This window comes from Wolffia australiana, chromosome 7 (genome assembly GCF_029677425.1).
Source record: "Wolffia australiana isolate 7733 chromosome 7, ASM2967742v1".
Taxonomy (NCBI): domain Eukaryota; kingdom Viridiplantae; phylum Streptophyta; class Magnoliopsida; order Alismatales; family Araceae; genus Wolffia; species Wolffia australiana.
In genome coordinates this window covers 20,116,949-20,130,818 of record NC_135841.1, presented here as the reverse complement: position 1 = coordinate 20,130,818, position 13,870 = coordinate 20,116,949, and the positions used below count along the sequence as shown (strand labels likewise).

The 13,870-nt window shown below is 50.3% G+C and overlaps 1 protein-coding gene across 1 annotated transcript; it reads left to right on the top strand.

The window, feature by feature from the left end:
- Window positions 1–1,182: 1,182 nt before the first annotated feature.
- On the top strand, window positions 1,183–3,854 carry LOC144705133 (UDP-D-apiose/UDP-D-xylose synthase 2). The gene is made up of 9 exons (XM_078577674.1): window positions 1,183–1,564; window positions 1,696–1,788; window positions 1,870–1,977; window positions 2,309–2,423; window positions 2,512–2,645; window positions 2,737–2,838; window positions 2,916–3,008; window positions 3,099–3,234; window positions 3,352–3,854. Exons 1-9 carry the CDS (start codon window positions 1,280–1,282, stop codon window positions 3,465–3,467), a joined length of 1,182 nt encoding a protein of 393 aa, XP_078433800.1. The 5' UTR covers window positions 1,183–1,279; the 3' UTR covers window positions 3,468–3,854.
- Window positions 3,855–13,870: the final 10,016 nt, after the last annotated feature.

The window sequence follows — 13,870 nt, the reverse complement described above, 5'->3', positions numbered from 1 at the left end:
CATTCTCCCAACAAGCAAGTTGTTAAATCAAAAATCGGACCAGATCAGGCCCGGATTGCCGATCCAAAATACATCATATGTAAATGACTGATGGTATGTTACTGCACGGTAAAATATCATTGTTTCAGTGGGAAGGTTGAACTTTTCCTCCGGTTCGGTGAGGGGTGACATCGGCTGTCCTGTCACCCTCAAATTCGGTGAGTTCCCATCCGCGTCAACAATGCGCAACTTGGAACTTTCCGACGTGCATAATTATGCAGTTTAGTAATCTCTCGCTGATGTTTTCGCCGTCCAAGCAAGGTTCGCCAGGGCTGGCAGCGTTGACGGCTTCATTGTCAGAACCCGGAGGCCTATTTCCGCCTTGCGTGCTTGCTTGCTTGCTTGCTCTGAGTCAGGGAAAGCGACCCACTACCCACTCCGAATAATTCATTTCCGAGCGACGGCAAAGAGCTCTCTCGGCCAGGAAACTCCTCGCTGTCTCAAGGAAGCAGACTGGGCCATGCCCAACAGGCCCCGCAGTTAAAAACTTTCCCATTGCAATGGGAGTAAAACTCACGCCTTTCTCAAAACTTTCGAGTTTATGTAATAATTATTTTTCCTATTCAAAGATCGGCAAGTCAGCGGCCCCCCTTTGTTGACTCGGTCAAAAAATAGACCTGGCGTCTAACAGTTGAGGTGTCAGCATGAATTTTCTACTCGATCTCCTCGGAAGCGAAACCATGCACGGCCAGCCGATGGTTAACACGTCCCCGTCGCCCGTTCGGCGACGAGGAACTCGCCAGGAAGGGGTAGAGCCGGGGAGGAGAGAGGAAACCCCTTCGAACAAGGAAGAATGGCCCACAGACGCCATGAGAGAGAGATCACCATCTTTCACATGGCCGTCTCCCACACACACAGTTCTTTCACATTGACGTTTACTGTTTTGCCTGCCCACCCATGAATATTATATTTATTTTACCACGATATGAATCCGCAGCAACCGCCGTGGACGTCGGCCGTCGAATCTTCAACGTGAATTCCTCGAAATTCAACCCGGCTAGTGGTCGTCGTAGATCTTTCGTCTTCTTCTTCTTCATCAGGAAGGCAATACAAGGCAAGGCAAAGTAATATTCTTGGGCTTACTAAATTCCGCTTTACCGACGCGGACCACGCGGGAGCTATAAATAAGGGGGGGGGGCAGACCCATCTCTCATCCCCCGCCGAGGAACTGAGTGCAGTGCGCTGTGCCTCCAGATCTCGCGTCTTCCCTCTCGTTCCTCGTTTCTCTTCCACGGTTGCAATGGCGGTCGCCGGCGAGACGGTTAGATTGGATCTTGACGGGCGCCCGATCAAGCCCATGACCATCTGCATGATCGGGGCGGGGGGTTTCATCGGCTCCCATCTCTGCGAGGAGCTCATGTTCCACACGCAGCACACCGTCCTGGCCGTGGACGTCTACGACGACAAGATCCGCCACCTGCTGGAGCCCGAGAACGGCCACCCCTGGTCCTCCCGCATCCAGTTCCACCGCCTCAACATCAAGCACGACTCCCGCCTCGAAGGCCTCATCAAGATCTCCGATCTGGTTCGCCTCCTCCTCCGCTTCCTGCTTCTCCCCAATTCCGCGATTCTTGCGCCCCCGATTGTTTCCCCTCTTCTAACCCCATTCCAATCGATCGGATTGCGTCGATTAACGGCGTTTGATTTTGCTCTCAGACTATCAATTTGGCCGCGATCTGCACCCCCGCGGATTACAACACTCGCCCGCTCGACACCATCTACAGCAACTTCATCGATGCTCTCCCTGTGGTATGGTCTCTCGTCTTGTCTTGTAGTCGGCCAGTGCTTCTTTTCTCCCGGTCGCAGTCGCCTTGAACAGAAATTGCGCAGGTCAAGTACTGCGTCGAGAACGACAAGCGCCTCATCCACTTCTCCACCTGTGAGATTTACGGGAAGACCATCGGCTGGTTCCTGCCCAAGGATCACCCCCTCAGAAAGGTATGAGCTCGCCCTTTTTCATCTGTTTCTTTCTGCTGTGGTTTTATCCCTCTGGAACCGTGCCCGACTGTGTTCTATTGAAATCAAGATTATTAGGAGAACAAAACCGGTTAAATGCCATTTCTTAGATCTTATAGAGTGCCACAAACGAATTTCTGGATTGTGGCTTGTCAGTTCCATTTCCTCTCCTGCCAGGATTTCGAGTTATGGAAGAAAAAAAAAAGCCCTTTCTTCCTTCCTTCATTTCTTCCTATACAATGGGGTCATTCCTTCTTTCTGTTTTTCCCTCGTTCTTTAGAACTCACTGCCGTTTAATATGATGTACATTCAGGAGCCTGAGTACTACATGCTCAAAGAAGATGAAACCCCCTGCATCTTTGGCCCCATTGATAAGCAAAGGTGGTCCTACGCCTGCGCCAAGCAACTCATCGAGAGGCTCATCTACGGTAAGCAGATTGATAGGAAAACCTTCCCAATCACCCAGTAACAGGTTTAAAGATAACTGCTTCTAATTTGTCTTGGAAAAAAATTCAGCTGAGGGCGCCGAGAACGGCCTCAAGTTCTCCATCGTGAGGCCCTTCAACTGGATTGGACCCAGAATGGACTTCATCCCCGGGGTCGACGGCCCATCCGAGGGTGTTCCTCGCGTCCTGGCCTGCTTCAGCAACGTAAGAGACTCGCTTCCTCGTATCACTGTAACGTAATGTAATGCAATGTGACCTCGCATTGGTGTAAACTTAATGTAATCCCTGCGTGCAGAACCTCCTCCGTCGCGAGAAGTTGAAGCTCGTGGACGGCGGCGAGTCCCAGAGGACGTTCATTTACATCAAGGACGCCATCGAAGCCGTCCTCCGCATGATTGTATGTCGAAAACTCACCCGAGATTTTGATCGTTTCAGAGGATACTAGAATAATCTCTTCCTCCTCTTGTATCACAGGAAAACCCGGACCGCGCCAGTGGCCACATCTTCAACGTGGGGAATCCCAACAACGAGGTGACGGTCAGGCAACTGGCTGCGATGATGACCGAGGTAACCCTCCCCGCTCAAAAACGACGGTGGTGATTCGTCGTTCACCGTTGATGCGCCGAGTTAAATTGTGAAAATTGTGGTGTTGGGCAGATTTACGCGAAGGTCTCCGGAGAGCCCGCGTTGGATGAACCCACGGTGGACGTGAGCTCGCAGGAGTTCTACGGCGAAGGCTACGACGACAGCGACAAGCGTATTCCGGACATGACCATCATCAAGAAGCAGCTCGGTAAGGCCATCGAGCTTATCTTCTTCTTCGGTTCGATCAATCCGGGGGAGAAGGGGTAATTGATCCATCTTACGATTGAATCGTCTGACTTTGGCGGTGTTGTTGACTCGGGCGCAGAGTGGGAGCCGAAGACTTCGCTCTTTGATTTGCTGGAGACGACGCTGACTTACCAGCACAAGACGTACGCGGAGGCCATCAAGCGGGCGACCTCCAAGCCCTCCACCACAAACTAAGCGCGCAATCCATTTTTTCCCACCCGCGGGACGACCGACCATCTTCCATATCATTGAAGCGGGGAGTTCCGGTTGATGATGTTCGTAGCTTAGGAAAAAAAAAAAAACTGTCCTCGGTATAGTCTCTTGTGTTCGTGAACAGGGGGGGAAAGCCGAGGGGACAAACAAGTTTGCGCCGCGCGAGAACCAGCCCCCTCCCCCAAAAGGGAAAAGAAGAAAAATACAAAAACAACGAAGGCGAAGACACAATAAAGGCCTCCCCCACCTTCCCTCTGTCGTGCTCCCCAGACTATAGGTCCAGTTTCATAATTGTTGCATTGTTTTCTTCTGATTGTCATATGTTGTATCCTGGTTTGGTACCATTTTAAATAAAGTGCAAATGCCATCTATCGTGACGTGTATTCCTCTCTTCTCAGAACAGCCTTTGAATAAACTTGGGGCGAAGGTAAATATTTCATCTATAAATAGTAATTCCTTCCCTTGGTATGTACCACTATGCAGAATTGAATTATGAATTTTAGGAATACCATCAGTGATTAAAGTCGAGTGCAAAATCACCGTTATGTTCTTCGAATGTCCTAAATACCATAAACATCCAGATCAGTGACTGAATTGACAAGATGTCATTCTGCTCTTTGTATCTTGTGTGACATGACATCCACGATGTAGATGATGTCCACATCAGTCATGTCCACATGGGGATGACTCCACATCAGTCATGACATCCATGATCAGTGGCTTTATTTTATTTTCCTTTCATCTGGCCTCTCTCTATCTCTTTCACAAGGGATGGAGGCCTCCCTTTTTTTTTGGACATTCATTACGCATTTCCCAATGGTATCAGAGCCCAATTTGAGGGTTTGAATGCTAGTCACAACACACTTTGCATAGGCTGAGGTGTTAGGGAGAACGTTTTAGTCAACACCATGCCGATAATGATTCAAGAACAAAAAGTAGAACCTTTGATAGTAGCTACAGCAAGGCTTGTTTTGACCAATAACACAGCCATCTGTTCCATCCAATTTCCTCATCCGTCAAAGAGGAAATGACGAAACGGATAATGAAGGTAGATTGTTAACGTTTTAGATGGCAAACCTCTGGATAAATATTTGTAAAATAAAATACAGTAAGAGATGACCTTCTTAAATAGGGATAAGGATCACAGTGTTCTTCCCTGAGGATGACAACAATGTAACGGATAATGGAGGTACGTGGAGGATGGGAACGATGGTCATTCTTGGTGATGGGGATGATAATTGTGGACAAGGTGGATGACAGATGTGAACGACCACCGTCGACTACAGAGATCATGAATGTAGCAACGGGACAACAACTGTTATCAACAAAGATAATGGCTGTCAATGACTGGGACGATGACCGTCGACATGGGGATGACTCTCAATGATGACGAGCCCAACGACCGCTGATGAGAGGGAGAACGACCACCTACAGTGAGGACTACTACTATCGTAAATGAGGATGTCAACCATCAACGAAGACAATGCCTGATGACAACAGAGACACAAGGATGGGCCACCTTTAACGAGGGGATGACAACCATTGACAATGGGCACCAACCTCAAATGACTAGGATGATGACCTTCGACAATGGGGATGAAGGACATGGGCAATAATAATTCCAAATTCAGGGTTTTAATGACATTGTTTTATTCAGACTTAACCAACAATATTTATGAAAATTTTCCACTTAAATACTTTATAATGAATATAGGGCAAGTAAGGGATCAATCCACCAACAGGCAGAAATTTAGTCTCCGAATTTTCTTGAAGCTTGAAATGAAGGAAATGAGTTTAAAGATGAGAGACATAATTTCTGGGATTTTTCAAGAATTTTAGTCAATTTATATAATTTTATGTGGTTTAAATTGAATCTGAAATACAAGGAAACACACTAAAATTATTTTACACTAATTTTCCCAAAATTAATTGACACCATAAATAGAAAATGAATATTGTTTGAATTTTCTGGAATTTAATTAACACCAAAAACCACTAGAAATATTTAAAACAAGACTTAAATATTTTTTATAATCTTTTGTAGATGTTAAGATCAATGAAATTTGATTATATTAATTTTAGGGGTTTTCCTGATTTTTTGGGGATTTTTAAATGTAGAAAAGAATTTCCTAATTTTTCCTATTTTTTATAATTTTTAAATGCAGAAAATGAGAAAAATATCTGCTCCAGCGATCATCGGCGGCAGAGTGCGGTTTGGGCTTTGGGGTTGGCAAGCCCGGTCTGGCTGTTTAGGCGACCAATTGGGTCAGCCCAATGGGGTGGGTCCCATTGGGTCAACCCAATTAAGCCATGACTTAGCTGATTTGATTAAGTCCTGCACAATGTTCTCCTTTGTCTGGCCGTCACACCCACCGCCCAAGCACGGTCCAGCGGGTGGAGGGGTGTCCCTGCCCCACAAGCACCGCACAAGCACAGTACGGCACCACACAATAGTGCACGACGACAACTAAGACGGGGAAATCCAAGTTTTGAAGGGATAAAAATTGACTTTTAAATGTAATTTTTTAGGGATTCAAAGGGGGAAATGATAGAGGATCTGGAGAGATATAAGTGGGTTTTAGAGAGATAAAGAAACGACTATAGAAAGAAAATGTCAAAATGAGGAGATAGAGAGAGAAAATAAAGAAGGGGTGTAGAAGGTGTTTGAGAGGGAATTTGAAGGTGCAAATGAAGAAGATTTTTTATGAAAATTTTAAGGATGAACTAAGGATATGGATGAAGGTCTAGAGAGATAAAGAGTCAATTCTAGAGGGATAAAATAAGGAAAATGAATGTCTAGAGTGAGAAAGTGATGATTTTAAAAGGGAAAAGGATAGATAATGATGGTAAAATGTAGATCTAGGTTCCTAAAACCTCAATGCAAGTCTGGTGAGCCCTCAATGCTTCCTCTCAAGTCTGGATCCCTATATTTAGCCAGGATCAGGCATTCTTTAATGCAAACAATAGACGAGATGGAATAAAAACTTCAACGAACTTGCATTAAGCAGGTTAAACAACCTGGATTTTGAAATATGCCTTGTGATGGTGCGACACTATCCGACACCGCAGAGTCGTCACGCAAGGAGCCAGCACCGTCATCAAGCCCGCCACCGACACGTGTCAAGCTGACACGATGAGCTGATGCATCGACGCGCAACCCCGGGTTCAGATACTCGGCATGACGACGCGCCATCTCCATCATCGGAGCATTCTACTTATCCGTTTCTTATTTCCTTTCGTCGCTTCTCATCTTTCATTTTGTCCTTGTAGTGAGGGGAAGGCCCATATGAGGACATCTTCCCCTCCCCTATGCTTTAGTGGGCCTAACACCCCTTATCTTCTTCATTTTTTTTCTTTTCTTTTCCTTTTGTGTTATGGGGGCCATTTTCCTCTCTCCTATATAAGGAAGGGGAGGGCGCTCCCCACACTACTCTTGAATTTTCCATTTTGAAAGTTATAATATTGTGGGAGACCAAGAGTCACGACCGTGAGAGGAAGAAGAAGAAGAAAGAAGAAGAGGAAGAGGAAGGGAGAGAGGAGAAAGAAGAAGAAAAGGGGTCCGCCGCCGCCGCCGCCCGTCTGCCGCCTGGTCTACCGTCGCCCACCAGTCCTCCCCCGCTCGGCCAGATCTCCACCGTCGTTGCCCGAATGCCGCCGCTGGCGACCCGCCGTGAACCGCCATCCCACGCTGTACAACCGCCCTTCCGCCATCACCCGCAGTGCCCCTCGTCGCCCGCCGTTCCCGCCACTACCGCCGGAGTTTGCTGCCGCTCGAGAGGCTTTGCCGTAGTTTGCCGATCTTGCTGCCGTTAACAGACGCCTCCACGACTTGCTGCATTGACTACCGGTCGGCTTCCCGGCTGCCTCACAAGTCAACACGCCCTCCACCCCGCTTGGCGCAACTGCCTGGCTCCCGCGCGCGCGACGCGCCATTGCCGCCCGTGCTGTTCGCGGTCGACGCTGCTAAAGACAAGCCCGAACGCCCCTACTGCGGGCAGCCCTCTATTGTCTGCCGACGGACTGCCTGATCTGCGCTCAGGCTACGACTGCACCTCGCCGCTCCGCGCCTCGCCCAAGTCGCGACGACCGCCGCGCCCTACCGGTAGCCGCCGCTGGCTGTCTGCTGTGCGCCCGCGCTGGGACACCGCACCCGACGCCGCCCTTGCCGTGCACTCTCGCCACAACGCCACCCTGTGTGGAGCCTGTTACACCCTACCGCGCCCACTCGCCACACGCTCGGCGATTGTCAACTCCACCACATCGCTCGCCTCCTACACCAGTCCAACGTCAGCGCCCCACCGGTCTCGCTGTTTTCTCCGGATCTAGCTAGTACGAGATATCCGTCGCCAGCGCGACGCAGGTACCCCCTCATCCTACCCTTTACGTCTCTTACTTTCTTCAGTGCCCTTTCGTATTGCCTCCTCCGTGCTCGGGTTAGATAGGTGAGAGTGAAACAGGTGGAGAAAACGATGATACTTTCACGAGAGTCTTACCTGCCCGGTACGAGTCGGGTTCTCCCGACGCGTGTGAGCATTTCGACAGGGTTTCCCTGTTCGGCGATGTACTCGCCCTCGACCCTCTCGGGCGAGGTTCTGGAGGTCCGTTTGACCTCACTAGACGCAACCCCGTCAATCTCTGGAATGGCAAACACCGCTCTTCGGCTCACGCACGTACGACAGTAGGATTTTCACGCATCAACGTCATCATACATACCTGTCCATTAGCACCCTCGGACGACGTTGCCCATCGTCGTCCGACTGAGATCCTGATTCGATATCGAGCCGTTACCCTCGGTGTCAACCGGACGACGTCTTGACAACGTCCGGCATCACCTTGTCTTATTGGCCTGCTACTTTTTGGAGCATGTCCATAATGAGGGAGAATGAGGGAGAAAATGAGTATTTATTTGTAGGAAGAATTACTAAAATACACTTTTAGGCATTTTCTATTATCTTTTCTTATCATTTTGCCTATGTTTTCTCCATGGGTTGAGAGCTTCCCCTTGTGATCTTAAGCTTCATTCTTGTAAGGCTTTTGAGAGCCTAATGGGCAGGTCAGGTAGTGGCCCATCTTCCTTAGACTTCTTTTTTTAAGGTCCACAACTCCACTTGATCTTTTTAAGCCCCTTTGTAGAGTCACTAAGCTCCAAAAAATTCTCCAATTCCCTAAGAATTGTGTCTTCTCATTCATGTAAATTTCTCCACATTTGGAACTATAAAATACTCATCAGTTATCAAACTTATTGACCTTAGAGAAGTCAAGGAAGTTAGTGAAAAATAACCATAATGCACAAAAATTGGAATTTCTAGCTAATGCATAAATATTTGGTTAATTGAAATAATAACATGATAAATTATGAATTAATAATACCAAAATCATCCAAAATGTATCAAAATATCCATGCGTTTATCATGTTATCAGGCAACGAGGATGACAACTATCCATGTTGTCAACGATAGGGATGACAACCATCCACGTCGCTAAAAACAGGGATGACGACCATCATGGATTGGGCCAAGACCATTGTGGATGGGGAGATACCATGTTCAATTGGGAGAAGGAGCATCATGGGCAGTGCCGATGGTCGTTGCTATAGACTATCAACGACCATCATCGACAGGGATGCTAACTATCATCGACGTAGATGCAAATGGACATTGACAAAGATTGAAACCACCATCAAAATGTTGTCGAGACCATAATCTCTCACCATCACTTGTGCTCTCTCTAACTCTCTTTCTCTTACTCAATTTTTTCTCTCTTGCTCCCTCATTTGCTTACTGCATCTCTCTTTCTCTCTTTGTTTTCATCAGTCTCTCTTGTTGTTGTTCTCTTACTTTCACTTTGTCTGGAACTCTTTCTCATTTTTTCGCTTGCTTTCTCACTTTATCTTTATCTCGTACTCTCACTCTCTCACTCTCTCACTCTCACTCTCTCTCTCATTCTCTTTCTCACTCCCTCACCCTCTCCCTTTCTCACTCTTACTCTCTCTCTCTCATTCTCTTCCTCACTCTCTTTCTCACTCTCTCACCCTCTCCCTTTCTCACTCTCTCTCACTCTCACTCTCCTTGTCACTCTCTCACTCTATCCTTCTCTCTATATCACTCTTTCTCACTCTCTCACTCTATCCTTCTCTCTTTATCTCTTTCTCATTCTATCGCACTCTCTTTCTCTCTCGCTCACTCTCTCACACACTGTTAGGCCCCTAACTAGGCGGCATTCCCTGCCTAGAGGCCTGTGTGCTTATTGAGGGGGTGTGTCCGCGCTTTCGGCTCACAACATTGAAGGACTGAGTCATTATGGGTAGCGATGCCCAAATACCTGATTTTTTTGGCCATTGCCCCTGTACGTGGTAATACACTACGGACGGTGCACGTGCCCTTCCATGCCCAAGCTGAGTGCGCGAGCTGATAGGTGTGCGCGTGCGCGCGCCAAGCACCACGCTGGAGCGGGAAGCGCTGCCCGCGGGTGCGGGATGAGCAAGCCGGGTGGCGTGCCGCGGGTGCAGCACGCGGAGTTGTGCGGGGTGCCGTACAATGGCCGCACGGGCAGCACGTGCATTGCGTGTGCGGGGCGCGGGGCTGGGAGACATCCCGCCAGGAGACTAAGGCATGTGGCACGCTGAGAATGCCGAGACGGCACCGAGGGCACGTAGCACTCCCGCGGGTAGTGCTGGGCGCGTAGCGCCCAGCTTGGGGACGTCGAATGCGGCGGCGGCGGCGGCGAGCACTCTGCGTGCGAGGGTGTTGACACGGGTGCTAGTGGCGTGTGTGATCGTCAAGGCAAGGGTGGCGTGTGTGATCGCCACGCTCGCAAGCGCACGGCGTCTGGCCCGACACACTTGTGCAGCGGTAGAGCAAGGGCGCGCGCGCGGAGCGGCGGCACTGCGGTGGTGTGGCGACACTACCCTGGTGCCAAGCGCCTCGTCTCGCTCATTGTATCACCCCTCGTCTTCCCCCATGTAATGGTTCCAACAATGATGTACTATTTTATGATATTAATGCAATGACCCTATTCCCTGGCAGGCCTGTGTCCCCACCATCTCCTCTAACCAATTCTATGCAATCTTAAGTATTTGCAAAACTTCCGCTGCAAGAGATCAAGGCTGCTTAGTGTTTCGCCCTGAACATTGAGGCCGGCACACGCCAGATTCGAGCAAGAAACCAAGCTCGAGATTTGACCGTGTGACACATACACACACTCTCACTCTCTCACACACTCTCTCACTTTCTTGCACACACTCTTTCACTCTCCCTCACACACTCTCGCACTCTCTTATTGTCTTTCCCACACACTCTCACTCTCTCACTCTCTCACACGCACCCTCACTCTCCCTCTCAAACACTCTCACTCTCTTACTCTCCCTCACACACACTCACTTTCTTACTCTCCCTCACACACACTCTTACTCTCTCTCTCTGACACACACTCTCGCACTCTCCCTCACACTCTATCATTCTCTTACTCTCTCACTCTCCCACTCTCTCACACACAATCTCACTCTCCATCTCTCTCGCTCTCACTCTCTCACTCTATCTCTCTCACATTCTCTTTCCCCCTCTCTCTCATGGTCTCTCTCTCTCTCTCTCTTATGGTCTCTCTCTGTCTGTCTCTCTCTGTCTCTATGTCTCTCTTTCTCTCTCTCTTTTTCTCTATCTCTCTCTGTCCCTCGCTATCTCTATGTCTCTCTCTCTCCCTCCTTCTCTATCTCTCTCTGTCTCTATGCCTCTCTCTCTCATGGTCTCTCTCTCTCATGGTCTCTCTCTTTCTCGATCTCCCTCTCACTGTCTTTCTCTCTGTCACAATGTCATTTGATAAACTCAAAAATAGAGATCCAATTACGTAATCATGAAATTGAGTTTAAATCAATAATATTAAAAAAAATTTACTCATAAGTTAATTTAATTAATTAGTTATGAACTAGGTTCATCTCCACAGGGAACAGATCTTAAGAAAATATCTCTCTATATATGGTGAATTTGAGAAGGTGAGAAGAATAATGTATAGTGTACGAAGTAGTGAATGGGTGAAGTTAGTAATAACAATAGAAGTAGTAGTAATTTGAGAAGATGAGATGAGTATCAAATTAATAATGAATTGTGATCAATCGAGTCATGAGAAAAGATTAGAGTTAATGATGAAGTAGCTACATTTGGGTTTAATAATTTAGGGTTTAATAACTTATAGTTGAATAGAGTATAAAAGTATGGAGAAGAGAAGACATGAAGATGATGGTACAAGATGTGGTGATAGGGGTAGTGAGAATGAGATAGAATGAGGCATGAAATAGGAGAATAGTGAATTAGATATACTTGAAGAAGTAGGGAGGAGATACATTATGGGATCACAATGGGTTGGGTGACACATGAAATAGTTAATAGGAGATGATGAATAGATATGATAATGGATGAACATGAGTGATGATAATGGATGAAGGTGATGGATCTTGATGACGGGTGAGCAACCCAAATGTGTTGAAGAGTAATCAATGTAAGTCAAGAGGCTAACCTTAGATTCCTATGATGAGCCAGAATCAAGGTGATGGCCAAGTCCTCTAATATCTAGTTTTTTTTCCTAGGTTTAGTTAAAGTTTCATGTTCAAATAAACAATGTATTAGTGGTCTTAAGAGGGGACCTTTTCCTAATGGGTTCCCCCTCTTTTGATCCCTCCTTAGGGCCCATTATCCTCCCTACATAAGGGAAGGAGAGGGCTCCCGTTCTCCTAAGTCTCATTTGAATTTTTGGAAAAAAAAAAGATCCCGTTCCATTTTGAGAGAAGAGAGTAGAAGAGTGAAGGGCGGGACGGGCAGCCAAAGTCGGCCCCCCCCCCCCCCCCTTCCGTCAAGATAGACAGACGGAACCCTAGGCCACCGGGGTCCCAGGTCGGAGGGGCGCCGCCCGAATCGCGGAGCCGCCGCTCGAGCAAGGGCTGCTGCCGCCTGACTAGCGGCCGCCGCCACGAGTAGCCGCCGCCACCGCCGAGCGACCGCAGCCGCCGAGCGGCCTCAGCCGCCCTCAACGGTGGTGGCCGCCGGATCGGCCACAGCGGTCGCAACGGCAGTAGCCGCCCGCCGCTGCCGGAGCGGCCACAGCCAACGCAGCGACCGCAGCCACCGGAGCGGCCGCAACCGCTGAGCGGCTACATGCGCCCTCAACGGCCACGGCCGCTAGAGCAGCCGCAGCGGTCGCAACGGCAGTAGCCGCCCGCAGCCGGAACGGCCTCAACTGCCGCAGGGAGCGCAGCCGTCGCAGTTGCTAGAGCCGCCGGAATCGCTACAGCCACTGCAGCCACCCGTAGCGCGCGCGCCGCCGAGCAGCCGCAGCCGCCGAGCGGCCTCAGCCGCCCTCAACAGCCGTGGCCGCCGGATCAGCCGCAGCGGTAGCAACAGCCGCAGCCGCCTGCAGCCGGAGTGGCCTCAACCGCTACAGCAAGCGCAACCGCCGCAGCGGCCGCAGCCGCCTGATAGCCGCACAGCGCCAGACGCCGCCCGCTGCCGCACTCCACGCCTGCCGCACTTCGCTCGCGTCGCGCCGAGCCGCGCCGTGTCCCATGCCGCGTGCTGCGGCCCGCCGCGCCGACGCGCCCACACTAGTCAGTCCTCAGCCGCGCTGACTCCGCCCATTGGGCCCGAGCACTATGGGTCGGTGCCCCTATTCCGGCCCAAGAGGCCCACACGACGATCCGACGCCCGCATCCCGGGCCCCGAAGCGCCGCCGCCGCCCACCGAATTGCCGTGAAGTCCAGCCGCCAGCACGCGCCCCAAGGCACCGCAACCGCTCTCCGGGAAGCCCAATCGCCATGCAAGCATCTCGAGGATGCCACGACAGCCCTATGCCCATTACGGGCCTAATTTAATGGGCCGCCGCAAATGTCGTTGACCCGCTCTGAACCAAGCTCGAGGCCTGATTCCCTGAAGGAGGCCCATTACTGCGGCTCAATATCCTGGCTATCTCCGGCCGCCGCTGCCGCTATCTCCGGCTACCGCCACCGCCGCCGTCATCTTGGTCGCCGCCACCTCTGGTCGCCGCCATCTCCGGTGGCCGCCGCCACCATTGTTGCTGACCATCACCGCTCACCGCACGACGTCGCCCATGGCCGTCGTATGCAGCTGCTAGTTCGCCGCCGTCCTCGTCATCCGGCCGGCTGAACCTATCCGCCCAATGGTTGTCAGGCCCACCAACGCCTCGACGACGACCCCGTGGGTGCCGACCAAGTGGAGAACGGTCTCCCTTGGCTTCTGCAAATTGAGGCCCCGTGCAGGACCTTTCCGGGACACCCACCTAGAGCGGGACGTGCAGTCCAAGATGCTTGTCCCCAAGCCGGACGAACGGCCCCACACCCCGCCGCAACACGTCGACGACGCCCGTCCTGCATCACAAGGTGT